At 37.8% G+C, this 26017-nt stretch overlaps 5 protein-coding genes across 9 annotated transcripts in view; 3 read left to right on the top strand and 2 right to left on the bottom strand.

Annotated features, from left to right (window-relative positions):
* Positions 1-2587: 2587 nt before the first annotated feature.
* LOC107036288 (CLK4-associating serine/arginine rich protein) lies at positions 2588-7439 on the top strand. The gene is made up of 9 exons (XM_015254163.1): positions 2588-2888; positions 2970-3067; positions 3708-5027; positions 5347-5454; positions 5854-5902; positions 6253-6316; positions 6388-6493; positions 6821-7150; positions 7219-7439. Exons 1-9 carry the CDS (start codon positions 2757-2759, stop codon positions 7235-7237), a joined length of 2226 nt encoding a protein of 741 aa, XP_015109649.1. The 5' UTR covers positions 2588-2756; the 3' UTR covers positions 7238-7439.
* Positions 7440-7671: 232 nt separating this feature from the next.
* On the top strand, positions 7672-11950 carry LOC107036295 (gephyrin). Its single transcript, XM_015254173.1, has 6 exons — positions 7672-7875; positions 8054-8205; positions 8264-8451; positions 9088-9568; positions 10060-10845; positions 11568-11950. Exons 1-6 carry the CDS (start codon positions 7845-7847, stop codon positions 11808-11810), a joined length of 1881 nt encoding a protein of 626 aa, XP_015109659.1. The 5' UTR covers positions 7672-7844; the 3' UTR covers positions 11811-11950.
* A 710-nt stretch (positions 11951-12660) lies between these two features.
* Positions 12661-26017, top strand: part of LOC107036314 — a 30601-nt gene continuing 17244 nt past the window's right edge. The window contains exons 1-2 of the mRNA XM_015254202.1: positions 12661-12980; positions 14386-14534. Of these exons, the coding sequence (XP_015109688.1) occupies positions 12732-12980; positions 14386-14534 (398 nt within the window). The 5' untranslated portion in view covers positions 12661-12731. The remainder of the gene's footprint in view (positions 12981-14385; positions 14535-26017) is intronic.
* On the bottom strand, positions 14292-18156 carry LOC107036312 (carbohydrate sulfotransferase 11). Its single transcript, XM_015254195.2, has 6 exons — positions 17890-18156; positions 16812-17131; positions 16493-16739; positions 15482-15700; positions 15014-15171; positions 14292-14663 (listed from the first exon to the last, which is right to left on the bottom strand). Exons 1-6 carry the CDS (start codon positions 18052-18054, stop codon positions 14549-14551), a joined length of 1224 nt encoding a protein of 407 aa, XP_015109681.1. The 5' UTR covers positions 18055-18156; the 3' UTR covers positions 14292-14548.
* Positions 19249-26017, bottom strand: part of LOC107036313 (carbohydrate sulfotransferase 11) — a 17699-nt gene continuing 10930 nt past the window's right edge. For 4 of the 5 annotated variants that reach the window (XM_015254196.1, XM_015254199.1, XM_015254200.1 and 1 more), the window contains 5 exons: positions 22210-22466; positions 21468-21708; positions 21198-21377; positions 20205-20362; positions 19249-20139 (listed from right to left, as the gene is read on the bottom strand). In XM_015254196.1, the coding sequence (XP_015109682.1) occupies positions 20034-20139; positions 20205-20362; positions 21198-21377; positions 21468-21708; positions 22210-22466 (942 nt within the window). In that variant the 3' untranslated portion in view covers positions 19249-20033. The remainder of the gene's footprint in view (positions 20140-20204; positions 20363-21197; positions 21378-21467; positions 21709-22209; positions 22467-26017) is intronic. The other variant, XM_015254197.1, reaches the window with a different exon arrangement.

The raw sequence follows: 26017 nt of genomic DNA, 5'->3' as shown, positions 1-26017 counted from the left end.
AGATGGTGTTGAACCAGGGGAGACTCCTAGAACCCACTGGAAAATGTTGTCACAATTGCGCTTTTCAATTGAAAACAGACATCATCTTTAGAGAGATTTGTCATCTTTAAAGACTTCTGCACGCCATTTCTCGACCCGCTCTTTCATTTGAGCTCAAAAAAACATTCATATCTTCATTCATTCTCTCAAACGAAAGAGCGGGTCGAGAAATGGCGTGCTAGGACCTCTAAAGATGGTGTTGAACCAGGGGAGACTCCTAGAACCCACTGGAAAATGTTGTCACAATTGCGCTTTTCAATTGAAAACAGACATCATCTTTAGAGAGATTTGTCATCTTTAAAGACTTCTGCACGCCATTTCTCGACCCGCTCTTTCATTTGAGCTCAAAAAAACATTCATATCTTCATTCATTCTCTCAAACGAAAGAGCGGGTCGAGAAATGGCGTGCTAGGACCTCTAAAGATGGTGTTGAACCAGGGGAGACTCCTAGAACCCACTGGAAAATGTTGTCACAATTGCGCTTTTCAATTGAAAACAGACATCATCTTTAGAGAGATTTGTCATCTTTAAAGACTTCTGCACGCCATTTCTCGACCCGCTCTTTCATTTGAGCTCAAAAAAACATTCATATCTTCATTCATTCTCTCAAACGAAAGAGCGGGTCGAGAAATGGCGTGCTAGGACCTCTAAAGATGGTGTTGAACCAGGGGAGACTCCTAGAACCCACTGGAAAATGTTGTCACAATTGCGCTTTTCAATTGAAAACAGACATCATCTTTAGAGAGATTTGTCATCTTTAAAGACTTCTGCACGCCATTTCTCGACCCGCTCTTTCATTTGAGCTCAAAAAAACATTCATATCTTCATTCATTCTCTCAAACGAAAGAGCGGGTCGAGAAATGGCGTGCTAGGACCTCTAAAGATGGTGTTGAACCAGGGGAGACTCCTAGAACCCACTGGAAAATGTTGTCACAATTGCGCTTTTCAATTGAAAACAGACATCATCTTTAGAGAGATTTGTCATCTTTAAAGACTTCTGCACGCCATTTCTCGACCCGCTCTTTCATTTGAGCTCAAAAAAACATTCATATCTTCATTCATTCTCTCAAACGAAAGAGCGGGTCGAGAAATGGCGTGCTAGGACCTCTAAAGATGGTGTTGAACCAGGGGAGACTCCTAGAACCCACTGGAAAATGTTGTCACAATTGCGCTTTTCAATTGAAAACAGACATCATCTTTAGAGAGATTTGTCATCTTTAAAGACTTCTGCACGCCATTTCTCGACCCGCTCTTTCATTTGAGCTCAAAAAAACATTCATATCTTCATTCATTCTCTCAAACGAAAGAGCGGGTCGAGAAATGGCGTGCTAGGACCTCTAAAGATGGTGTTGAACCAGGGGAGACTCCTAGAACCCACTGGAAAATGTTGTCACAATTGCGCTTTTCAATTGAAAACAGACATCATCTTTAGAGAGATTTGTCATCTTTAAAGACTTCTGCACGCCATTTCTCGACCCGCTCTTTCATTTGAGCTCAAAAAAACATTCATATCTTCATTCATTCTCTCAAACGAAAGAGCGGGTCGAGAAATGGCGTGCTAGGACCTCTAAAGATGGTGTTGAACCAGGGGAGACTCCTAGAACCCACTGGAAAATGTTGTCACAATTGCGCTTTTCAATTGAAAACAGACATCATCTTTAGAGAGATTTGTCATCTTTAAAGACTTCTGCACGCCATTTCTCGACCCGCTCTTTCATTTGAGCTCAAAAAAACATTCATATCTTCATTCATTCTCTCAAACGAAAGAGCGGGTCGAGAAATGGCGTGCTAGGACCTCTAAAGATGGTGTTGAACCAGGGGAGACTCCTAGAACCCACTGGAAAATGTTGTCACAATTGCGCTTTTCAATTGAAAACAGACATCATCTTTAGAGAGATTTGTCATCTTTAAAGACTTCTGCACGCCATTTCTCGACCCGCTCTTTCATTTGAGCTCAAAAAAACATTCATATCTTCATTCATTCTCTCAAACGAAAGAGCGGGTCGAGAAATGGCGTGCTAGGACCTCTAAAGATGGTGTTGAACCAGGGGAGACTCCTAGAACCCACTGGAAAATGTTGTCACAATTGCGCTTTTCAATTGAAAACAGACATCATCTTTAGAGAGATTTGTCATCTTTAAAGACTTCTGCACGCCATTTCTCGACCCGCTCTTTCATTTGAGCCCAAAAAAACATTCATATCTTGTCTGACATCGCTGCTACAAACTTGACACATGGCGCCATCCATATTTAATATCGACTGCAAATATAACGAATGCAATTTCTACTCTACCGACACTGTTTGGTCGACCGCAAGGATGGTGGACAGATGTGGTTATGGACAGTTTTTTTCACGTATAGTTGAATTTATGTACAGTTGTTCCTTTAGACTTTTCACAAGTCTATGCACAATCGTGAAAGTAAGAAAGGAGCCCCCCCTTTCCTTGTCCCCACTGTTCCACCGCCTTCCCTATTGTCGCCATTTTCCCTAGAACGTGTTCAAAACGGTATGTGTCCATCTGAGATTGTTCAAACGAGCCCCCCCCCCCTACATCTACCTTTCCAACATCAGAACCAACATCAGAACCAACATGGCTGCCATAATGACTAACTGATGTGACAATCGATGGTGCTCCAATTGTTTTATAAATGTTATACAAAGAATCTACATGTTAATAATCAAGTGATAGAGTGAATTGTAGTAGTTGAGTTGAACGATGAGTTTTTCGGTGAAGAAGACGGGTGGGCGGATGTGGCACGAGGCCAGGAAGCAGGAGAAAAAAATTCGGGGGATGCTGGTCGATTACCGTCGACGGGCTGAACGTCGGAGGGATTATTATGAAAAAATCGTGAGTAATTTTATATAATAAAATCTTCAAGTAGAATCGCCTTCGCCAATGGGCAAATTCTAACTCATGTTATATTCACAGAAATCTGATCCCACACAATTTCTTCAACTTCATGGACGACCCTGCAAGATACACTTGGATGCGGCTATTGCAGCGGCCGGGGACAGCCCAGCAAACATGTGAGAATTGAACAGTTAAATTAGACATCAATTTCTTCGAATTCAATTTAATAGTTTTTTTGTCTCAGTTGACCTAGTATAGCATAAGATAGTATTTAAATTAGTTATTGAAAGTGAAGATGAATAAAATGAACATATTTTTTCATAAAAATAACTATATAAGGTTTTCTCATACTTATATTTTTTTTTTTATATAAAAAAATGATATTAAACATATATATTGTTGTGTTTAAAGGAGTAATAATTCGGGATCAGTCAAAGGGGCATATTTATTGACAGTTCTCAGGAATCAATAATAAATTAAGTTAACCCCAACATTAGAGAGAGACAATCAACCTTTTATTGTACAAAAGAGGGGAAGAGGATTGATTAAATTATTCGATTCCATAATAATATATACATATATATATATATATATATATATATATATCTATTTTTGTACATTTATTTATTTTGATATTAAGAAATTTTCCTATTATGTGTGAGATGTTCAAGTTTATGATGGAAATAATCCTAAGTCAAGCATGCCGGAATAGATTGCAAGCCAAAAACGTTACATTCTTCTCTTAAAAGAGGAAAAGAGAATCCCCATGACCGAATTAACCCAGACAACCTGCTAAATAACTCATTCCCCCACTAGGATGCCCTGGCAGGGTCACGAGGACAACCTAATCGACAGATTCGACGTCCGCGCCCACCTGGACTGGATCCCCGAGCCCCCCAACACAATCGACATGGACGTGGCCCTGACGAGTGAGGACAGACACATAAACTACGAGCGCTACCGCATAATCGTGCAGAACGAGTTTCTCGGTGTAACCGAGGAGAAGTTCCTCCACCAGATCCACCTGGAAGAGCAGTTTGGCTCCTCCACGAAGCCGGACTCAATAAAGGACAAGAAGAAATCGAGTAACAACGCAGCAATTGGCTACAACTACGAGACAGACGAGCCCATTCAAGAGGCCATTCGTCCGGACGCAAACTCCTCGGAAGAAAAACCTGACGACGAGGACAGTGATATAGACCTGGACATCTGCGTCGACGTCTCCCAGATCGAGCCCTCGCAGGCGCACGAGATGAACCAAGTGGCGCAGAAGTACGGTCTCATGGGGGCTGACTACTTCAGCTTCCTGACGCAGGACTTTGAGGAAGCTGAGACCCTCAGACAAGCCAGGAAGCAGGAGGAGGAGAAGGCCATGTACTCCGGGAGGAGATCCAGGAGGGAGCGTCGGGCCTTCAGAGAGAAGAAGATGATTGGGAGGGTGATGAGTCCCCCCAGTTATGCGGCTCGAGAGAGCCCAGAGTACAATCCCTACAGGAAGTCATCCTCCAAGTCTCGATCCAGATCTGCTTCGCCAGTGAATGCTGGACAGATTACTTACATCACGAGCTTTGGGGGGGAGGAGGAGGCGCAGGGGAGTTGCTCCCAGGTGACGCCCTCGACTGCCAAGAAAGTCAATTATTCACACTTGAGGAGGAGGAGGTCGGAGAGTCCTGTGAATGATCGAGCGAGGAGGATCAGCAGGTCGAGGTCTAGGAGTCGATCCAGAAATCGATCGAGGTCGTACAGGTCGAGGGACAGGAGGCGGAGTGTTTCTAGGTCCAGGAGGAGGAGGGGATCCAGGAGGTTCAGGTCGAGGACGAGGAGCAGGTCGAGGAGGAATAGGTCCAGGCACAGGAGGAGCAACAGCAGGTCGAGGTCGTCGTCCTCGTCCAGGTCGAGGTCGAGGGGCAGGCGGTCTAGGAGCACCTCCTCCAGCAGTAGGTCGAAGTCTAGGAGCAGGTCGAGGAGCAGATCCACTGGGGAGCGGAGGAAGGTGCGGTATTCCAAGAGCAAGAGCAGGTCGAGGTCCAGGAGTAAGAGCCCGGCGAGGTCCAAGTCGAGGTCCAAGAGCAAGACGAGGGGGAGCGTTGCTAGGAGGTCACGGAGTCCTGAGAATAAGACTTCTGCGTTGCCCAGGTATTATTTTATCCTGGCTTAGAATAGAATCAGATGACGGAAAATTGGAAAACATTCTTGAGTAATTTTACAGAAGTTGAAATGAAGTTGAAAAATCAAAGAACTTCTGATCCGTTTCTTTAATGCGGATTGATTCAATTTGTTTTATTTTAGGGTGAGTGACAACTAGGGGAGGGTGGGGGAAACATGAAGAGTTAACATTTTGTTAGATGCTCGTAGTTTAATGATAAATTCACTGATTTAATGCAGTCTAAATTCATTACAAAGAGAAGATCGCATTTTTCATGGAAAAAAATTAATCTATGCCTTTTTTGCCTAGGTATTATGGTCGACGCGGGAAATCGTCGAGTTTAGAGCTTGAATTGTCTGATAACGAGGACAAGAATTTGCATGATGCACCAAAACCACCAAATATTAGTACAAACGTGTAAGTTTCAGTGGAAGTAATTATTTCAATATTAATAATTGATGAAATTTCATGGCAGAAGTGACATTTTTATTGAGGATGGCTGTTCAAAATTACAAGCACTCAAAATAACTTGATTTTTAATAATGAAATTTTATGTTTATTTTTGGCATCTTCCAGTAGGTGAATTATTATTTTAAATAAATCCCATGAAAGCCTGTTTATAAGAAAAAATTTGTTCATTCCTCTTCGTCAAAGCTACTGCCCCTAATTTTTATTAATTATCAGTAATTTTAGTATCACATTCTTCCATCAGTTATAAATGACAAAATTATCCTCGAATATGAAAAATATCATTTTTAAAACAAGACTAAAAATCCTGAATTTTTTTAATTGGTTTTTTTTTCTGTTTTTATGCAGGAACAAGCCAAAAGCAGGGTTAAGTACAAATTCTGGTGCCGGACACAAAGTCAGTAAGAACCGTAACGCTTCTTTAGTCACTTTGAAAATGCACAAGCGAACCGATACAAAACATTTTCCCTTTCAAAAATATCAAAACAATTACTTCACCGTTAGTTTATTGGTGGACAAATGCGGACGAGACAGTGCCATTGATTCAATTTATTTTCATTTTATGTCATGTCTGTTATTTATTTGTAAAATTCTGTGTGACGTCTTCTGTACTGGGTCACAGGGGTTTTGCGTGTGAGGGCTGCAGTAGAATAGTTGTTGCATATTATCTCTAATTGACAATTATCTTCATTGTTGTATGGATTTTTATGGGTGGAACTTGTTTTTCTCAAGTGTTATGTGTTTCAGTCGGTGAAAATCACACCTCAGGAGCGGCTTAAGAAGAAGATGCAAGCCTTGTTGAATCGTCAATGTGAGTTTTTTTCAACTGTAAAAATTCATTGGAGAGAAAAAGAAGACGATAATTTGGATGTTTAATTTTAGATAAAGCTGATAAAAAAGCTGAACAGGCAAGAATTGAAAAGATGGAACAACAGAGACAAGATCGTGAGGATGAAATTCGAGAAATGTCTTTGAAACTGAGAAGAAAGTGAGTAAATTTCTATGGAAAACTATCAAGACACATTTTTGGAGAGAATTAGTTGTCAGACAACAGAATTCTCTCATTGTTTTCCTCTCAAATTAAAAGAAAACCCTAACGAAAGAAGAAAAATAGAGTAGGAAAAAATGGAAAAATTCATGTTGAGAACTTTTTATAGAAAATGTTTCAATAGAAAAAAATGTGTAAAAGCTGAAATTCTACTGATTTTTTCTACGAAATTTTCCATCTGTGAAAGAAAAGAATGACTTGTTCTTAAAAAAATTTATCTATATCTTTTATTTATTGTGAATAATATTTAATTTTTTTTATTTGCAGACAACGTGAACGAAGGCACAGATACGAAGGCCACAGTTCAGACTCCCGCTCGTCATTATCAAGATCTCCAAGCCCTGTGCGAACTCCACCACGAAGACGAGAAAGACGTGATCGTGATTCGAGAATAGATGTTGATAATGATCGAGACAGGACAAGAGATCGAGAGAAAGATAGAGAGAGAGAACGTGATAGGGATAGGGACAGAGACAGAGACAGGGAGAGGGATAAAGAGCGAGATCGGTACGACGACAGGGAGAAGAGTCGACAGGACTCTAGGAGACGACATCGTGACTCCTCTCCACGATCGCTGAGTCCTCGAAGTAATAACAGGTATGAAGTAATCAGGTGCATTCAATTTTCCGAATTAATTCATCATTTTATCTTGTTCTCTTCCTCAGGGGACTAGTCGACTATTGAAGCAAACACAAATCAACATTACACCCGAGGAATGCCAATAAATCTATTAAATCTCTCACTCTAATTGAACTTTTATCATCTTCCTAAAATTGTTGCTAGATCAGTAAGAAATTTTTTTGAACCACGAGGGCTCAATTTATTGTAGAGTCCTTGGGGTCTAGATCGGCGTTGTGTTTTTTTCACAATAAAGTATATACCAGGATATCATGAGTCTGATTGATTGATTGAAGTTTATTAACTGCACATTATGTTGTACAAAGTAAACAATGACATGAGCCATATAACAGTCCCATAGCTGTCATCACATACCTTCATCATAATTATCATTGTTATTTTCATTAACAATCTCGCAAGACAATTTAAAGAGAGAAAAAGATTTCAATTAAGTTAAAAATACAAGTCATTTAGACACTATTCGACCACGTTTAGACTAATAAACAGCTTCGCCAGTCTTGAATCAAGGACATAAAATCATTTTCTCTGCTCATTTGGTAGATTTGATTCTGGAGATGGTTAATCTACTTGACTCCTTATCGTAATTGCGTAATTACTTGGCTGGAAGGCGTATCAGTTTGTGAGGAGTGGATTTGAGGAGCAAAGCGACAGTATGGCTCCAATAACATTCGGAATATTGACCAGTAAGTGAAGATTTTTCAACCTCATTGCCAGCTCATACGATATTTATTCCAAAAATGCTTTTCAAAGCTATTTTTTTAATGCATAAAAGGAGAAATTTAATATTTTAATGATGAAAGAACGAAACGGGGTGCTGTTTGAGGTTAAACACCTGGAGAAAATCGTTGTTTACATTTTCAGTCAGTGACACTTGCGCTCGTGATCCAACAGAAGACAGAAGTGGAGAGGAATTGATACGTCTGATAACCGACCACAGCACAGACAGTGGAAGAATCATCAAGGGACATGTTGCTGAAGTTAACATTGTGCCTGACAATGAGTTCTCCATCATGGTAAAGAACTATTACGGTTGTTGCTAAAAAAATCCTCCACTTCTGGGTGAAATTCCAGGAAATCCTGACGAAATGGTCGGACGAGGCGAGGGTGAATGTAATCCTCACGACTGGGGGCACCGGTTTTTCGCCCAGAGATGTAACTCCGGAAGCTACGAAGAAGATTATTCAGAAGGAAGCCCCAGGAATTGCTCTCGCCATGTTGACGGCTAGTTTGAAGATTACTCCTATGGCTGCACTGTCTAGGTACTATTACTGATATCTGAAGAAGGTAACAAATGGGGTTGAAGGACCAAACGAGTGCCGAATAGTTGTTGCTCAAAAGCAAAAAGTCGATGGTTTCAACGTCAGAAGTTCGTTTTTGCAAAAATTCGGCTAAAAATTGATGATTTTGCGTTCGGAAGATCGCCGACATTTCGAAACGGGCCGTTTCAAATCTTTCTCGCATTACTATAATAAAAAGAAATGGATGTCGGGGTTTGGTCGCCGATTTTTTTCCAATATCAGCGACTTAAAAAAAAAACGTTCCTAAATTTTCAGCCCTTAATATTGATTCATATCAAAGTTATGATTTTTTCAATTTTCAACGTTTTTTCGATATTTCTGACCCGAATTTAAAAAACGGTTCTGTACACTCCAATTTTGGGAATGACTGCAAAAAAGATCGACTTTCTCAAAATATGTGAGAAAATCTTCCAAAAAATCGTTGGTAACAGGCAATGGCTCCATTTTTAGCTGAGTTATGTATGAAACTATTTTTTTTCAAATGAGAATATCTCGAAAACCTCATTTTTTTAATCTAAAATTTATATGGATATGTTCTTTGGACAAAAGTCTTTGCGATGCATTAATCATCATTCGATCATCATCAATCGATTATAGAGCCGCCTGTGGCATTCGTAACAAGACCCTGATAATAAACCTCCCCGGATCGCCGAAAGCTGCTCGGGAATGTCTCGATGCGATCGCAATGACTATCCCCCACGCAGTCGATCTTCTCCTGGATTCAAAACCAAAGATCAAAGAAACCCATGAGCACGTTCAGAACAGCGGATGCAGACATCATTCGGAGAATGGGACAATCGCTCTGAATTTGGGGCACGTGGCCGGTCGCTTGAGGGAATCCCCCTACCACATGATATCCATGAAGGAAGCAGAGGAAATCATCAACAGATACACTTGGCAAGGGGAGAACGAATTCGTGGATTTGTGGGACTGCCACGGGAGAATCCTCTCGGAGGATATTCGGGCTCAATGTGATCTGCCGCCATTCAGGGCCTCCATCAAAGATGGATATGCAGTTGTTGCGAGCGATGGAGGCGGACAGAGGCGAGTGCTGGGGGGCCTTGAAGCTGGGCATTCGGTGAGAAGAAACAAAAATTGATTTTTCGCTTCATTTTCATTTTTTGAGAAAATAAAATCGATTTTTCATTTTATTTTCCACTTTTTCAAGATCATTATTTCTATTATTTTAAACAGAAATTGTTTGAGCTCAACTTCCCTTCAACTAGGCTTCATTTTTTAAAATTCAATTTAAATAAATTTTATTTTATTTCAATAACAGCTTTATGAGTTACAAATTGAAGTATTCCTTAGACAGTGAAACCAAAATGCGTTAAAAAAAGGACGGGAGTTTGTCAATTTTTTGAATTTTCAATGACGAAATTCCTTGAAATTTCAGAGAAATTATAATGTGAAATGTCCAAGAACTATACTAACTATAGAAATTTCAGCCAAAAATTTCTAAAAATGTGTAATAATAATCCATTTGGATCAAATAAATTGTTCATTCGACGCTGAGAGAAAAAATCAGCTCTGCATTAAAATGAGTCAATCAACAACGAATGCTTCTAGCCAGGCTCCATAAAACTGGAGCCAGGCTTCTGCGTTCGTGTCAACACAGGTGCCCCAGTCCCCGAGGAGGCAACAGCGGTCGTCCAAGTGGAGGACACGAAACTCCTGGAGAAAACCGCGGACGGAAAGGAAGAGAAAACAATCGAGATTCTAGTCGCCCCGAAGGAGCACCAAGACATCAGACCCGTAGGCAGCGACATCGAGGAAGGCTCTCTCGTCCTGAAACGCCACACAAGGATCGGAGCTGTTGAAGCCGGCATTCTAGCCGCCTGTGGCTGCACGAAGGTCAAGGTCACGAAGCTCCCGACGATCGGAATTCTCTCGACTGGAAATGAGCTCCAGCAGGCGGGGGAGGAGCCCCGACCTGGCCACGTGTACGACAGCAACAAGATCACCCTCATGATGCTGTTCAGGGAGTTTGGGTATGCCCCCAAGGACATGGGGATTGCGATTGACGACGAGAACGTCATGATCGACTCGATCAAGGAGGCTCTGAGCCACGTGGACGTCCTCGTCACCACTGGATCGGTCTCCATGGGGGACAGGGACATGCTCAAGCCCATTCTCACGCAGGTCTTCAAGGCTGACATTCACTTCGGCAGGGTCAACATGAAACCGGGGAAACCCACGACTTTTGCCACTTGCCAGTACGATGGAAAGATCAAGTACTTTGTGTGCCTGCCTGGTAACCCAGTCTCTGCTACTGTTACTTCGCACCTGTTCGCTATTCCTTTGCTGCATCGGTTGGCCGGGAATTATGCCAGACCCGTTGTCGTTCGGGCTCGGGTAATTACTTGTTTGGATATGTTTTTGTTGAGAATTGTGGGTTTTCGGTCAGTTGTAAATATAAAGTAGTTTCTTGCTGAAGTAATATCACTGACAAAAAATAGTTTAGGCTTATGTGACAAAAATCATCGTAGTTGTGTAGAAATATACTATTTCGTCACAATTCATGTGTGAAGAGATAAAACAGGAGATACGTACGAAATTTTTTTTTTGAAACAGTTAGTGAATTCACTAGAAAATTCGATTGAATTTCTCATAGTTCTTGGTCTATTCTAGCAGGTTTTTTTACAATTGAAATATTCAATGGAAAATATTTTATTAAAAAAATCAATCGAATTAGATTTTCATGTACAAGTGTTTTATTTATTTTTCTATTGAGATGCTTTCTATAGAAATTCCTCGGCTCAAATTTTCGAAGGCTTTTTTTTATGAAAAGAGCAGAAAAATAGAATGCAAAGAAATTAGGAAATTCATGTCGAGGAATTCCTGTAGAAAAAGTGAAGGTGAAAATTCTAATGATTTTTTCTATTAAAGAGTTTCTATTAGAGGTTTTCTACACAAAATGCACAATAAAACTGAGGGATTTTTCAATAGAATCGGCCAAAAACTAATCGAATTTTCTATGGAATTCGATAGATTATTCTGTAAGATTTTCTATCTCTTCATCGCTGCACTACCCCTCTTTTTGGAAAAATAATCATTTCCATTTCCACTCTGTGCAGTTGACATCCTCATACAAATTGGATTCTCGTCCTGAATATGCAAGGGCCATTTTGATGTGGTCAGAGGAGGATCCAATGCCCAAAGCCTACAGTACTGGCAATCAAATCAGCAGTAAACTCCTCAGTTGCAAAAATGCGAATGCACTCCTGATGCTGCCGGGGAGGACTGATGATCGGGGGGAGATGCTTGCAGGGGATGTTGTGCAAGCGATGCTGCTCGGGTTTCAACAAAATGCCATTTAAAATTTATGATTACAGTTATTCATTCTTTTTTTATGGAAGAGATGAACTCTTATGGAATTTTTTACAATCTTGTGAGGAAGAAGGATAATTGTAAAAGATTTTTCACTCATTTTATTCAATAATAAAGTTCTCGCTATGAATGTCGTATGAAAAATAATTTTTTACAAGGAAAACTGTTAGTTTCTAAATTATAAAATTACACTCCTAAATCATCCCAAATCAAAACCTAGCGCTTTTGCCAGAAAATTCTATAGGATTTCTAGTGAATTTTCTATTATTTTTTTTCCTTCGAAATGTTCAATGGAAAATAATCTATATAAAAAATTAATAGAATTCTATTTTTCTATTTAATTTATTCTATTGAGATTTCTATAGAAAAAAAATCTATAGAAATTCTGTTTTTTATTTTTTTCTGTAGGAATCTATAGATTTCTATAGAAAAAATCTCAATAGAATAAATTAAATGAAAAATTCTGTAGAAAGATTTTTTTGTTTCACTTTTCAAATGCGACAATAAGAGTAATAGAGTGGAAAAAACTTCAGAAATAATTTCTATAAAAAATGCATCAATAGAAACAGTTGTACTGAAAGATAAAATTCAATTGAAGTTTTTCTACAATAGTTTCTATTGAACATTTTTGTTTTAAACACAATCCGCATTAACGCTGTGGAACTCTTCACTACAATCGCCCAGAAACGAATAGAATTTTCAATAGAAGTTCATTAAAAGTCCACTAGAATTCTTACATTTTTCCACGACATCTTTTCGCGCGACAAAATGGCCGGTGGGAATTAATGGCCACTCGGAATTTCTACCATACCGACGCTATTCCCATTCGTAAACGTAAACAATCCGTCAAAACATTGGAGCAGGCCTGCTCTGTTATCAACCATCAGTTTCCAAATAAACAATTTCTGACAATGGACACTGACGACGAGGATGTCTTCGCTCTGAACGAAGAGGAGGACGTGATAATCGAACTCCCACAGACGTACAATCCCGTCGAGGAGAACTTGATAAGACAGTTGAATGAGGTTGAGGAGCAAATCGAGCGTGGAAAGAGGCAGAGCGATGAAATTAAGCTCGTCACTGATAAAATCCTCGAGAAACTCCACAGAAAGGCTCTGTACTACGACCCTGACAGCTCCACCTCCGACACCGATTGCGAGGTGAGGGGTTCATTCGATAAAACGTGTTTCATAACCTCAATCATTTATTTACGTACGAAAAATTGTATCGGAGTTGTAGGAAAATGAAACGTTCAGTGGAAAATATTTAGTGGAAAAAATCAGTGGAAATTATTTCATCTATAAAATTTATTCTATTGAAATATTTTCTATAGAAATAAATCCTGGCTTCAATTTTTCAGGTTTTTTTGTCTGATGTTTTTTTATGAAGAGAAAATAAAACGTGAAAAAATGGGATAGAAAAATAATTTAATAGCTTTCTCTAAGAAATTCTATTCAATTTCTCTTGGAAGCCAGTAAGACTTCTCGTGAATTTTTATTAGAATTTAATTGAGAATGTGTTTTTCGTGCCACTGTTTGGCTTTTGCGCCATTTCTATAGACAATTATACAACTTCACGATATCATTTTGTTAACAGATATTTGATGGAGAAAAGTCAATAGATTTTTTTTTTACAGAAATTCTTGGGGGTAAATTTTTCAAGTTTTTTCAGCAATTTTTATTTGTTTCTCATAATAAAATCCAAGGAAAAAACTTGGGGAAATTGCATAACTTTCCATGGAATTCTGATAGAACTACAACAGAATTTTTCACAGAAAACGCTAGAGTTTAGTAAACTTGTTTATATGTGAAATAAAGTGGGAAAACTTCAAAAAAATTATGTCGAGGAATTCCTATAGATAAAGTTGTATAGAGAGATGGAATTCTGCAGAATTTTTCAATAGATTTGGGGAATACCTAAAGCCTAATAGAATTTTTAGCAGAAGTTCAATAGAAATTCCCTAAAATTTTCTATCGAATCCGCTAGATGTTTTCTATGAAATTTTTTCTTGTGTTCCCATTCAGCATTATAATGAGGCTGGCGTACCGGTGTCGAAACGTCAGAGGAGGAAAAAAAGTGTGGGAACACAGGCGTTGATTGTCACTGGAGTCTGGCAACGATATCATTTTGTTAAGAGATATTTGATGGAGAAAAGTCAATAGATTTTTTTTTTACAGAAATTCTTGGGGGTAAATTTTTCAAGTTTTTTCAGCAATTTTTATTTGTTTCTCATAATAAAATCCAAGGAAAAAACTTGGGGAAATTGCATAACTTTCCATGGAATTCTAATAGAACTACAACAGAATTTTTCACAGAAAACGCTAGAGTTCAGTAAACTTGTTTATATGTGAAATAAAGTGGGAAAACTTAAAAAAAATTATGTCGAGGAATTCCTATAGATAAAGTTGTATAGAGAGATGGAATTCTGCAGAATTTTTCAATAGATTTGAGGAATACCTAAAGCCTAATAGAATTTTTAGCAGAAGTTCAACAGAAATTCCCTACAATTTTCTATCGAATCCGCTAGATGTTTTCTATGAAATTTTTTCTTGTGTTCCCATTCAGCATTATGATGAGGCTGGCGTACCGGTGTCGAAACGTCAGAGGAGGAAAAAAAGTGTGGGAACACAGGCGTTGATTGTCACTGGAGTCTGGCAACGAGTTGTTGATGACAAGTGGGTCATTGGAGTCGATCTTCAGAACACGTCGTCCCGGTGAGTCCTTATTATTATTTTCGAGGTCTTGAGGGGGGAATTTGGCGACAGGGGAGAGACACGAAGGGCACGTCCTGGCCGTAGGCTAGGTACTTGTCCATTGAATATTCGAACAGCTCAAAGTCAGCCCTGAAATTACGATTGAGTGTTAATTATCACCTGGACCTAACTGGGTGAATTTCTCCCCTACTGTTCTAGAATGGACACTTGGCTTTTTTTAATATTCATAACTCAGAAATTAAATCATAAATTGAACTCAGTCTGGAGTCACTAGACAGAGAAAGAATTGTATTTTACAGGGAAGGAAAATTATCCGATTTCATCAACACGTGAACGAATTTATTTTTTATTTTATTTATTTTATTAATATTAAAAAAATAAAAATTAATAAAATATTGATATTTTATTTATTTTCATTTTGTTAATATTTTTAAAAAATCAGAAATTATAAACGTATTGCCCTGCTCTCCCCTACTTACTTATAGTATTCGTAAAGCTCGAGAATCTGTCGCTTGGACAGTTGGGAAAAGTATTCTCGCTCTAGGTCTTCAATCTCTTCACTCGATGAGTTATCCTCCCATTTGGGTTTTAGAACATCTTGGAGGTTTGCGCGTTCTATTAGGACTTGTTCCTCCTCCTGGGGAGGAGTTAATTTAGTATTTGGGATTGATTATTTTATAATGGAATTTGATTTTTGAGGCTTGCTGAGGAGATTTATCAATTATTAATCAGTTACTATTAATCTGGCTTATTATATGTTACACACAAAGGAAAACTTCTCACTTCTCAAACATTGAACTATCTCGATGAAGAGTATGAAGCCACGTTTTGAAAAATTGAGAATTCAATTATTTTTCGTGTTCCTAAACCCTCATTTCTCTCCACAAAAACCAACAATTTCCAAAAATATCGACATCGCATTATAGTTTCCAACCATTCAATAATACCTCAAGTGTTTCAAACTTGATGATGTAGTCGAAGGGTACTTGACAAGAAGTGCAGAACCTCGTAATGGGTTTCCAGTGCTCATCCTGGGGTTTATTATCCCTCCACTCGCAAAGTGCAAACTTGACGAGTTCCTCGAACGTCGGAGGGAGATCCGTCTGTTTGAGCGTCGGAGGGAGACCCTCATGGTCCATTACCTTTAGTCTAGCTGTCAGATCATCCTATCCAAAATACTACCAAGAATAATCTCCCAATTCATACCCTCAAACAATTCCTCAATCAGACTGGGAGAAAAAAGTTGGGGATCAATTACCAAACAAATCAAGTAATCGGGGGCGAAATTCATCTTTAACACTCCGTTGGTCGCGCAATAGTTACGAACGCCGTAAGCGCCGCGCCGCGTCAACGTAAATCAATAGTGATAAATTTGAAAGATCTATGGAAAAGCTGAAAAAAATTAAGAGTGATCTAGATCGTTTACTCGAAGAAATTCCGTGAAATTTTTTATGTTCAGTGTTACCCTTAATTATATAAAAGCTCACAGCAAAAATTCGCCTCATACGCGATACAAAAAATTCTCCTTATACGCGGCCTGGATTTTCCGAATAAAAATGTGAAAATCTAACTACTTATGATATTTTTGGCGGATATTTTCATTGATAGGGCTTCCAGACACTTCAAAATTAGATGTCAAATTTTTTCAAATTTTTCTGAGGCTTTACTGTAGTGTGATTTGAAAAATTGAAAAAAGTGCGGCGAGACGCTCACAGAAAAAAATTATTTTCGGGGACATCTCGCTAATTTTCAGGAACATGTCAATGATTCCCAGATAATGAGGACATCTCACTGACTTTTAATGAGGGATTCATCCCCAATTGTTGGGGATTCGCGATGTTGAAATTCAGTGGAAGCAAAACCTTGAAATTCCGTGATTTTGCTACTGATTTTCAGAACCCATCCCTAATTTTTGGTAATCTGTCACCAACTTTTCTCCAACTTTTCCCTCTGTGTACCTCGAGCCTCGTCCTATCTATGATCTTCAGTCCCACCTCCTGATAGAACTTGTCATCCCCTTCCAAAACAAATTTATCATAATACGTCCTGACTAATCGTGCAAAAGGATGTCTAACGATTAGAAAACTGAGGTTTTTATCGAGAGCCTTCAAAAGTTCCGATTGCGAAGGTCTCGCGTATTTTTTCCTCGCCATTTTCACTGGAGATATCGACTCCAAACTCTTCCTCAAATCTTCTGCGGGAACACTAGAATGAAAACAGACCTGAAGCAATAATAACTGAAGAACACATCAAGCATTACGATAAAACGCGAATTACCCAGCTAATAAATTCATATTGTATAACCACGAGGTCGACGCAGCCTTAAAAACACTGCAGTAGATAACATGATAATCATAGTTGATGAAAAACTCCTGCGCATTCAGCTGCGGCACGTTCTTCCCTCTCCCCATGAGTCCCAACTCTCTACATTTCTGTTTAACGTGATCTCCTCTTCTCAGAAATTCCGCCTCCATCTCCTCTTTCCCTCTCAATTCGTAATTAATTCTTGGGATCACTTTTATTGTTGTTGGTTTTACTGATGGAGTCCTCACTTCGTCGTCTGTCTCACCGAGATGTGATCGCAACACCACCTGATACTGTTCACAAAATCGCCAGTAATTTCTCAACAGCTTTTACTATTAGAAAAGAATTGAAGTTTAATGAATAGTTCAGTAATAATTTTTAGGAAAGTTACATTGAATTGAATTTGAGGGGGGGGACATAATGAAATTGAAGATGTCACTGGTAATTTAATGAAATTTCAAATTTTTTAGCAGCAGGTAGAGAGAAAAAATTCATTTTTAGAAAAATGTCACTAATTTTTAGAAATCCATGACCAATAATTTTGGATTTTTTTATCAGAATTAACCACGCGGTTTGAATGATTCAAATTTAAAAAATAGACTCTGGATAGAATAACCCTGATCATCAGTAATTATCATAAAAAATTAGTGATCTAAAAATTGGGGTAAAAATCTCTAAATTTCAGAATTTAGCACTCGTCTTTTACAATCGCGAGTCCTTAGCAATTGGAGACATTTTTTTCTCTGTGATGACGAGAATTGTCCAATTTCCTTGAGTTTTTACGGAGAACATGAATAATCAGTGCCGAATTACCCTGAATTTTCAATTAATTGGAAAAAACAGTCATCTGAATTCTCCTGATTTTAATGAATTTAAATAATTGAATCGAATTCTGCAGTTTCCATTGCTTTTTCCACAAAATGTTAAATTTGTAATGATGAAATTCCTTGAAATTTCCGTGGAAATAAATGTGATAAACACTTCACTGGAAAAGTTTACCGAAAATTTCAGTCACAAATTTTTTTAAAATGCGGTTGATCCTTCCACTTACCTCACTCAACTCATTTAAATGTCTATCCGTGACGGAGACGTAATGGTAGATAGCCAAGATCATTAACAAAAAAATTCCCATGACAAACGTGACCCTTCGCACAGTCAGGAGACGATGAAAACCCCGGGGATTGGACTTCGTCAATAGATTCGCCTCCAGTGTCATTGTGCCCCCAATAATCGTGTAAATGTCCTGGTTACGTTAAAAATGTTCCACTTCACACGACACACTGCGGGTAATAGTGTCCGAGGTGCACACGAGTATCAAGTGATAACGAAAACAGGGAAAATATTGTTCCCGAATCGACACTGGCGAATTGCATAACAATAATGCGAGGCTAGTGTTTTTGTTATTCAGTCCAGTGCATTCTATTCATAAATTTCTTGGTCTAGTTTTGCATTTATGGGACTGATAATAGGGAGGAAAAAGAGAAACTTGTGCCTATCGATGGGTACTTATGATGATTATCAGTAATTATTGTAATAATAATTGACATTTATTAACTATTACGGTGAAATCAGGCTAAAACCCTCATTCAACAGAATTTTTTACGCATCTCTCGACCATTTACCCTCCAAAATTACTATTTGTCAACCAAACTCACGACTGAATGATAAAAAAATATTCGGAAGTCATTATTGTCAGGTCTTGCATAATAAAAACGTTGTACGATATCTAGGATCACTTGTTCTCAAGGCAAAGGGGTTATTCACAAATAAATATTTGACGCATGACGTGTTACACAGAAGACCATTTCTACAAATCAGTAGCGAAGTGGTAAAACGGTTCAAGTCAATTTTGACTATTGGCCAGTTTTCAATAAATATCTCGGAATCTAAGGGAGATATCAAAATTTTTGTTATAAACTTTTTTATAGAGCCAATTAAGAACCATGACTAATGTAATTACGAAAATTTCGCTATCTCCCTTAGATTCGGAAATATTCCTCAAAAACTCAGCTGGGAGATAAGTCGACTTAAGCCGTTTTACCACTTCGCCGCTGAAATATTCCTAAATATCAAGAAAAATATGAGAATTTGTTTACGAAGAATTTTATCGCCTGCAATAAAAATTTATCAATATTTCCTTAAAATCAGCTTAATTTCCTTATTCAGCTGAATATTGCTCACGTGTCGCTCCTATTTGCCGTCTAAAATTACTATTTGTCACCCCGAGACGAAAAAATGATAGAAAAAAACATTCGGAAGTCGTGATTGTCTGGTCTTGCATAATAGCAGCTCATGCGACACAAGCCTGTTATTTCCACGATAATTGCGAGGCTCTGCTTTCTTCACATTCGTCCTTGTGCTCACAACTTCCTGCCGTCATTCCCAGAAAATAATAAATCCTCTTTTGTACTTTTCTAATGTAAAACATATATTTTTAAAGGTATCCTTACATTTACATATTTACAACTGAATAACAATTCTTTATTAATGTATGAATTAACTACTAGCTCGACATTAAGTTGATTAACATCTAGATATCAATTTATATTCATTCATTTTTGGTCGCTCTCTCAGTTGTTTTCACATTCGAAACTCCTAGGTTTTAATCGTCGAAAAAATGCAATTAACTTCGGTTCAATTGCCATTTTTTAATGGTTAATACAGTGAGATTATGACTCTCGTAATTAAATTAGGCCATCTTTTATTAAATTACGTAATGCGTTGATGAATTCTGAGGCACTATTGCAATGTATCCAATGGTTTTAATAGTAACAAAGTAGATGTGAACTTCCAGGATCATTTGCGATCATTCAATCAAACTAAATGCAATAAAAAAATGTCGCCGTAAGAATCATACAGGAATAAAAATGTCATGAAAATGCAATGAGGCATTGTTCAACTGAGATTAACAATCTAGTGCTTAAAATTATAGTTTAACAGGCTTATTTGTGCATTCACAGAGCGTCTTTGATGCTAATTGCGCCATTGTTCATGGGCGTTTAATTTGTTTGAGAAATTCTAGCTACTTAAATTAAGTCCGATATGTGCGACTCACTCAATTACAATTGTAATGAATTATTGACCGATGAAATAATTGTCCTAACGAGGCGAAAAAGCTTAGGGGGGGGGATTGGAAAACTCGAATTATCGTTAACGTACTCTCTTCGTTGTTCGATGAACGTAGTTTTGATTAATTTAAATTGATGTTACCCTGGCATTTTTACACTCGAAGGTGGTGGACTCGTCTCTGCCGATCGCCAGATACTCGTCTGGTGAGTAATCGAAAAGTTCAAAGTCATACCTGCCGGGGGGAAAAGGGGGATTAGTTAATGTGACATTGGGATTGGGAGGGGGTGAATCACTCACTTGAACATGTCGTATAAATCAGCAATTTGACTTTTGGATAATTGCATGAAGTATGTCTTCATTACGTCTCTGGTTTGTGCACCTCTGGCTGGATTTTTCCACTCTGGGCGGATCATGTGCTCCAGGTGGACGTGTTTTATGAGATAATTTTGATCCTCCTGGAATGGAGAAATGTTTACTTAAAGATAAATATTTACATTTCGAGGATTATTGAATTATTCTCTTGACATTTCCCCTTGAAACCGAAAAATTTATTGAGAAAAATTTTTCATGGCTGAAATTTCTGTTACAGTTTTTGGAAAATTTTATTGTATTATAGCTTCACTGGAATTTCATAGAAATTTGTCGTTAAAAATCCAAAATTTTAGGGAAAAATTCATGGAAACTATAAATTTCAGTTCAATTATTCCAAAAGTCAATAGAAATCAGGAAAATTTAGGTGAATTTATTCTCGAATTTATAGTGGAATTGAAAATTAGGGGGAATTTGAGGTTTTGATTAGAAAATTCTGGAGAATTTCCTCACTACATTTTTGGTAAAATCTGACATTTAATGATTTATTTTTTCCCTAAATCAAATTGAACGTCACTCTCCAGAAAATTAATTTTTTTTTCGAACAGTGTGAATAGAAAAATGCGAAAAATATCTTAATTTATATCAGTAACATGAAACTACGGTTCGTAGTGCGATATTTTCTAGAAAAATCCCTCGGCTCATATTTTTTTAATTGGAAGAGGAGAAAAATCAAATAAAAAAAATGGAAATTTACGTGTAGCAGAAAAACGTGAAATTCTACTGATTTTTTCCATAAACAGTATCCATTGGACATTTTCTATTTAAACTGCAGAAATTTTTCAATTGAATTATCCAAAAACTCGTGTAATTTTCAATAGAAGTTCAGAAAAAATTCAATAGAATTTCCTCGCGAATTCCCGAGATTTTCTATGGAATTGCTCGTGCATTTCCCTTTCAATTTAAACTCTAGAAACTCACCTGAAGAGTCTCAAACTTGGCGATGACATCAAATCTAACTTGACAGGGTGTGCAGAACTGTAGAACCGGTGTCCAGTGCATGTCCAATTCATTACCAGCGCGCCACTCGCAAAGCAACCACCTGACAAACTCCTCAAACAGTGGATACCTCGGCCCGTGTCTCATTCTGTTCTTAGGATCCTAGAACCCAGTGTAAATGTTTTAAATCTCAAAGAACCAGGTCAACAACTACCCCAAGTGCTTCCCGAATTAATGAAAGAGTCAACTCACTTTCGGCCTGTACTGGTTAATTATCCTCACTCCGAGCTTGCTGTGAAGTGTGTTGGGTAGACTCTGCTCGAGTTTGTCGCGATAGGCACTGAGTAGTCGTTCAAATGGATGTCTGACAATGAGGAAGCTCACCGAGTCGTTGAGATACCTGGCAAGCTCCTCCGCTGTTGGCCTGGGATATCTCTGTCGAGCTAGAGACACTGGCACAGCCTTCGAGGCCTTTAAAAATTGGGGACTGTACCTGGGGCAAACGTAACACGATTTGAAAAACATTGAAATGGCCAGTTGACTTATAATTTTTAGGAGAGGGACATTGAATTCGGTTTGGAGGAAAAGCAATCATAAAATTTTAGATTTCACTGAAAACTCAGTGAACTTTCAAATATTTTCATCTGCAGGAGAAGAGAATTTCTCAATTTACTTGAATTTTTCATAAAAACAGATATTTAGTGTCAAATTACGCCGAATTGCCAATTTATTCAAAATTCTAGAATATATTCCCCTGAATTTTCCCAATTTGCATCACCTATTATGCAATAAATAAACTGAAAGTCGCTCATTCTATTGATTTTTCCATAAAACGGTGAATCTTCTATTCCTTTGAATTTCCGTTGGATTTAAGATGCGATAAAATTTTAAGTGCGCCGGAAATTTCAGTCAAAAATTTTCAACAGCGAACATCTCTTTGTATGAATTATTCACCCAGAAATGGGAGAGGTTTACTCGGCTCGATTGGCCTTACCCCGCTAGTCTATTAAAATTGTAGATCCAGGAGGTGGAGGCTGCTTTGAATACGTTGCACCAGATGAGGTGGTAGTCTCGGTTGACAAAAAATTCCCAGGCATTTGGCTTGTGGAGTGAATCGTTCCCAGGCCGATCTAGACCAGCTTCGGAGCATCTTTCCGTTAATAATCGACGCCTCTCTGCCAATCGCATCTCAGTCTCCGCTGCACTGTTCAATTCTAATTGCCTCTCCTCCGCGGATTGCGGTGTCTCCTTCTGGAAACAATTAATGGTTTTTTCCTATTTATTGAGAGAATCAAAGATCTAGACATGAAGAAAAATTATTCTCAAGGGGAAACTTTTAAAATTGTGTTTTCTCCCATAATTATTAATTTTTATCTATGAAACTACTTCATTGACTCGATCATTGCATTGTTGAGTTAATTAATTTCATATATAAAAAATGGTAATTGCAGGAAAAAACACAATTCTAAAACTTCATGTAGACATTTTGTAGTCGAACATTAGAGCTTTCATTTGAGCCCCGTTTGACTCTAAATTTCCGGACATTTTACAATGATTTTACTACTCAAACTTTGCAAAAGCTGAAAAAAAATTAGAAAGTTTACTTTTGGAGGAAGATTGATGAAATAATCTAAAAAATGTAATTTTTGAAAATTACGAACATTTTCTATAAATAATTTATAAGCAATCAATTTTCCACCATAAAACGCATTTATTCGGAATCGTCACAAATCTATTCTTATTCAGAATTTTACCAGAAATCGATTTCATGCCTAAAAAAAAGTTACCGAAAGTTTAAACAATTTCAATTATTGATTTATAAACAACGAATGTTTAAAAACAATAATTCTGCGTAAAATGTAATTTGAATGACGCTGAATATTCATGATTTTGTTCAAATTTTTCTCACGCAATTTAATTGAAAAAATGTTTGCAAAAGCTACTTGGATATCCTTAAATTGAGAATATTGTTCTGAAAATTGAAAATCTCCTTTTTTACGCAAAATTGAAGAAGAAAGATGTTTCCCTTCTCAATTTCTGAAAATTGTTGTTTTATTAGCGTCAATATTCCCCTTGTAACAAATATTTGTCCTCGCTATTTGTCGAATGAGTCTGATGAAGATGAAGATAAACAAATTGTCAATTCCGCATGAGTCAGTGGAGTGAGGCGCGCTAGTAGTTCATTATCATAGGGTTACCAAGGTCTATCCAATTTCCCAATTTCTGCAATTACCCTAAGTAGATCTGATAGTTGACCTCCTCTATGTGTTTCATGACCACTTGTAACTGTGTGCACAACGCGTTTACCGTGGAGGCATAGGTAAATGCACATGTGGTCAATAAATTCTACGCCCGCGTGACTACAAGTCATGCCGTCGCTGACTGACACCTTCGTGCCGGGTACGTACACGGATTAATCCGATGAATCAGGATACAGCAGTGATTCAAGAACTGCAGCACCTCAATTCTTTTATTTTAATATAGAAAATTCGGAAATAATCAATTGAATCATAAATTGTTGTGATTGTTCTTTTTTTTTACGATTTTTTCTTCAATTCGCTGTAAATTTAGTTCCATTCAATTTATTATCATTCTTTATTATGTGTTATCATCAATACTGCCTATAATCTCATAATTTTTAATTGATCAGCAGAATGAGAGAAAAGGTGTTATATTTTTCCTCTTCCATTTCAGTTTTTTACAATTTTTTTATTTTGTTAAATTCAGCAATGGCTTCAATGTAATTACTTTAATTACATGACGCGTTTGATGTTGTTTCATTTGAGCGAACAGACATGTTTATTCGAGTGTTTGTCAAGTTCGCGGCACCACCAAGAGAACGTGAGTAGTTTTCATTTTTTTTATTCTCAAATCTCAAGATCAAAGGAGCTGCAGTATCTCAATTTTCTCTTTTTGGTTTAGATTTTAGATTTTTTTTTTCAATTCGCTATAATTTTATTTCCATTCAATTTATTATCATTCTTTATTACGTGTTATCATCAATACTGTCTACAATCTCTTGATTTTTAATTAATCAGCAGAATGAGAGAAAAGGTGTTGTATTCTTCCCCTTCAATTTCAATTTTTCTTGAATTTTTTACTTTGTTAGATTCAGCAATGTCTTCAATATAAATATTTTAATTGCATGGCACATATGATACTGTTTCATTTGGTCGAACAAACACGTTGATTCGAGTGTTTGTCAGGTTCGTGGCACTACCAAGAAAACATGAGTAGTTTTCCCTTTTTTTTTATTCCACTGCTAGCCTCTGGTCTTTGTGGAGAAGCAGAGAGACAGCAGGGAAAAAAGTGGAAACCAAGTGGCCACTTTTTGCAGGCAGAGTGCCCTCTCACCTATCGCCCTATTGACAGCACGAGGGTACTATTGAGAAAGGGGAAAGAACCTGAAGTTATTTTTTTTCGATCTATTTCCTGGAAGGGGAAGCGTCATTCTGTTCATATTAAATTCCAGGGGGGCATTCTTTGATGTATATTCCAATGGAAAATGCCGGGATACTTTGGAAATCTGTTTTACGCGATTCATGAAAAAATCTCGGGAATTTTTCCCCCGGGAGGATGAATTTAATATGCATTATGCAGGCGCATTGCTATGCGAGTATCACTGCTTGTGAGATAAGCTGTTAAATTGAACTGGATTTGCTGAGTGAACTTGACGTATGCCCGTGGATTGGTTGAATATACTCATTACTGAGGTGGGGATGTAGGCGAGGTCATTCTCAATCCACAAGGAGGCCGATTAACTTTATTTAAGCGAGAACAATAGTCTTTCAATCGATTTAATCCGCTGGATTCGATTGTGAAACCCGATAGAATGAAGAGAATCGTCTTGATGATCGCGCAATTATTCACGTAACGAGTGGTTTTGGGGGGAAATGTGAAAAGCCATTTTTTGTCGGAAATTTAATTCTCTACAAAAAGTTTCTTGTGACATTTTTTCCTAAAATCAAGAGTTTCTCAGGTAAATTTGAAAATAAACAATTCTTTTTCTTTAACTTGAGTCGATATTTATTTTCTTGGTTAATATCTAAATATCTTCATGATCTCACGTTAAATATCTGTTAAACATCTTCATAATACGTATAAAAAAATTAATTTGACTTACTCTTCACTCCCATTTGAAATTAATAACGAAAATTAATTCCAAAATGGAATGAAATCCATTAGAAACAAAAAAAGTCTCTGAAAAACACAAATTATCTTAATTTACATCTCAACACCCCAATCCCCGCAATTAATCCAACCAAAATCACGCGATCAAGATAATCACCCTTAAAAAACCTTCTTCAATTTCCCAAACGATCATAATACCACGTATGGGTGGTGTGGGAGGCGGTGGATTTAGTGGCTGAATGGGCCAATTAACCCGACCAAAATTAAATCGACTAATACCCCATGGGCCGGCTAATCCCATTAGCCTCTCCAAACATTTTCATGCTCCTTATAATGTTTTTTCACCCCCAAATCCCCCTATTATCTCCCCCCCCCCTCTGGCGCATCGCCCTATCTTCAGAATAAACTGTTTCAGACAGGTGAAACGACACGTGATGCATGAAACGGTGAAACAGCGTATACCCAGTACAGTAGTTGGAATTTGAATGCACAAGTGACGCCTTCCGTTTATTGATTTTCCTGGAGTTACCCCCCCGTAGCCACAACGAATGTGGGCCATACTACCTACTCTCCAGTGGTTATATACCGTATCCCTCAAACGTGTCATGAACAAGAAGCTTTTATGCTGTTTCATGTTATCTGATATGTTCTTTTTTTTTTCAATTTTACTG

This window comes from Diachasma alloeum, unplaced genomic scaffold, assembly GCF_001412515.2.
Source record: "Diachasma alloeum isolate Michigan unplaced genomic scaffold, Dall2.0 Dall_scaffold_00208, whole genome shotgun sequence".
Taxonomy (NCBI): Eukaryota; Metazoa; Arthropoda; class Insecta; order Hymenoptera; family Braconidae; genus Diachasma; species Diachasma alloeum.
Note: the sequence above shows the minus strand (reverse complement) of the source record. Positions and strands in the feature narration are given on the sequence as shown.

Bases quoted from the DNA above. Each gene is read 5' to 3' on its own strand.
- LOC107036295 (XM_015254173.1), top strand. From the start codon at position 7,845: ATGGCTCCAATAACATTCGGAATATTGACCA. The intron at 7,876-8,053 runs GTAAGTGAAGAT...TTACATTTTCAG, and splicing joins AACATTCGGAATATTGACCA to TCAGTGACACTTGCGCTCGT. The intron at 8,206-8,263 runs GTAAAGAACTAT...GTGAAATTCCAG, and splicing joins ACAATGAGTTCTCCATCATG to GAAATCCTGACGAAATGGTC.
- LOC107036288 (XM_015254163.1), top strand. From the start codon at position 2,757: ATGAGTTTTTCGGTGAAGAAGACGGGTGGGCGGATGTGGCACGAGGCC. The intron at 5,028-5,346 runs GTATTATTTTAT...TTTTTTGCCTAG, and splicing joins AAGACTTCTGCGTTGCCCAG to GTATTATGGTCGACGCGGGA. The intron at 5,903-6,252 runs GTCAGTAAGAAC...TATGTGTTTCAG, and splicing joins ATTCTGGTGCCGGACACAAA to TCGGTGAAAATCACACCTCA.
- LOC107036312 (XM_015254195.2), bottom strand. From the start codon at position 18,054: ATGACACTGGAGGCGAATCTATTGACGAAGTCCAATCCCCGGGGTTTT. The intron at 15,701-16,492 runs GTACACAGAGGG...TATTTTGGATAG, and splicing joins TAGATAGGACGAGGCTCGAG to GATGATCTGACAGCTAGACT. The intron at 14,664-15,013 runs GTAAGTAGGGGA...TCGTAATTTCAG, and splicing joins GAGCTTTACGAATACTATAA to GGCTGACTTTGAGCTGTTCG.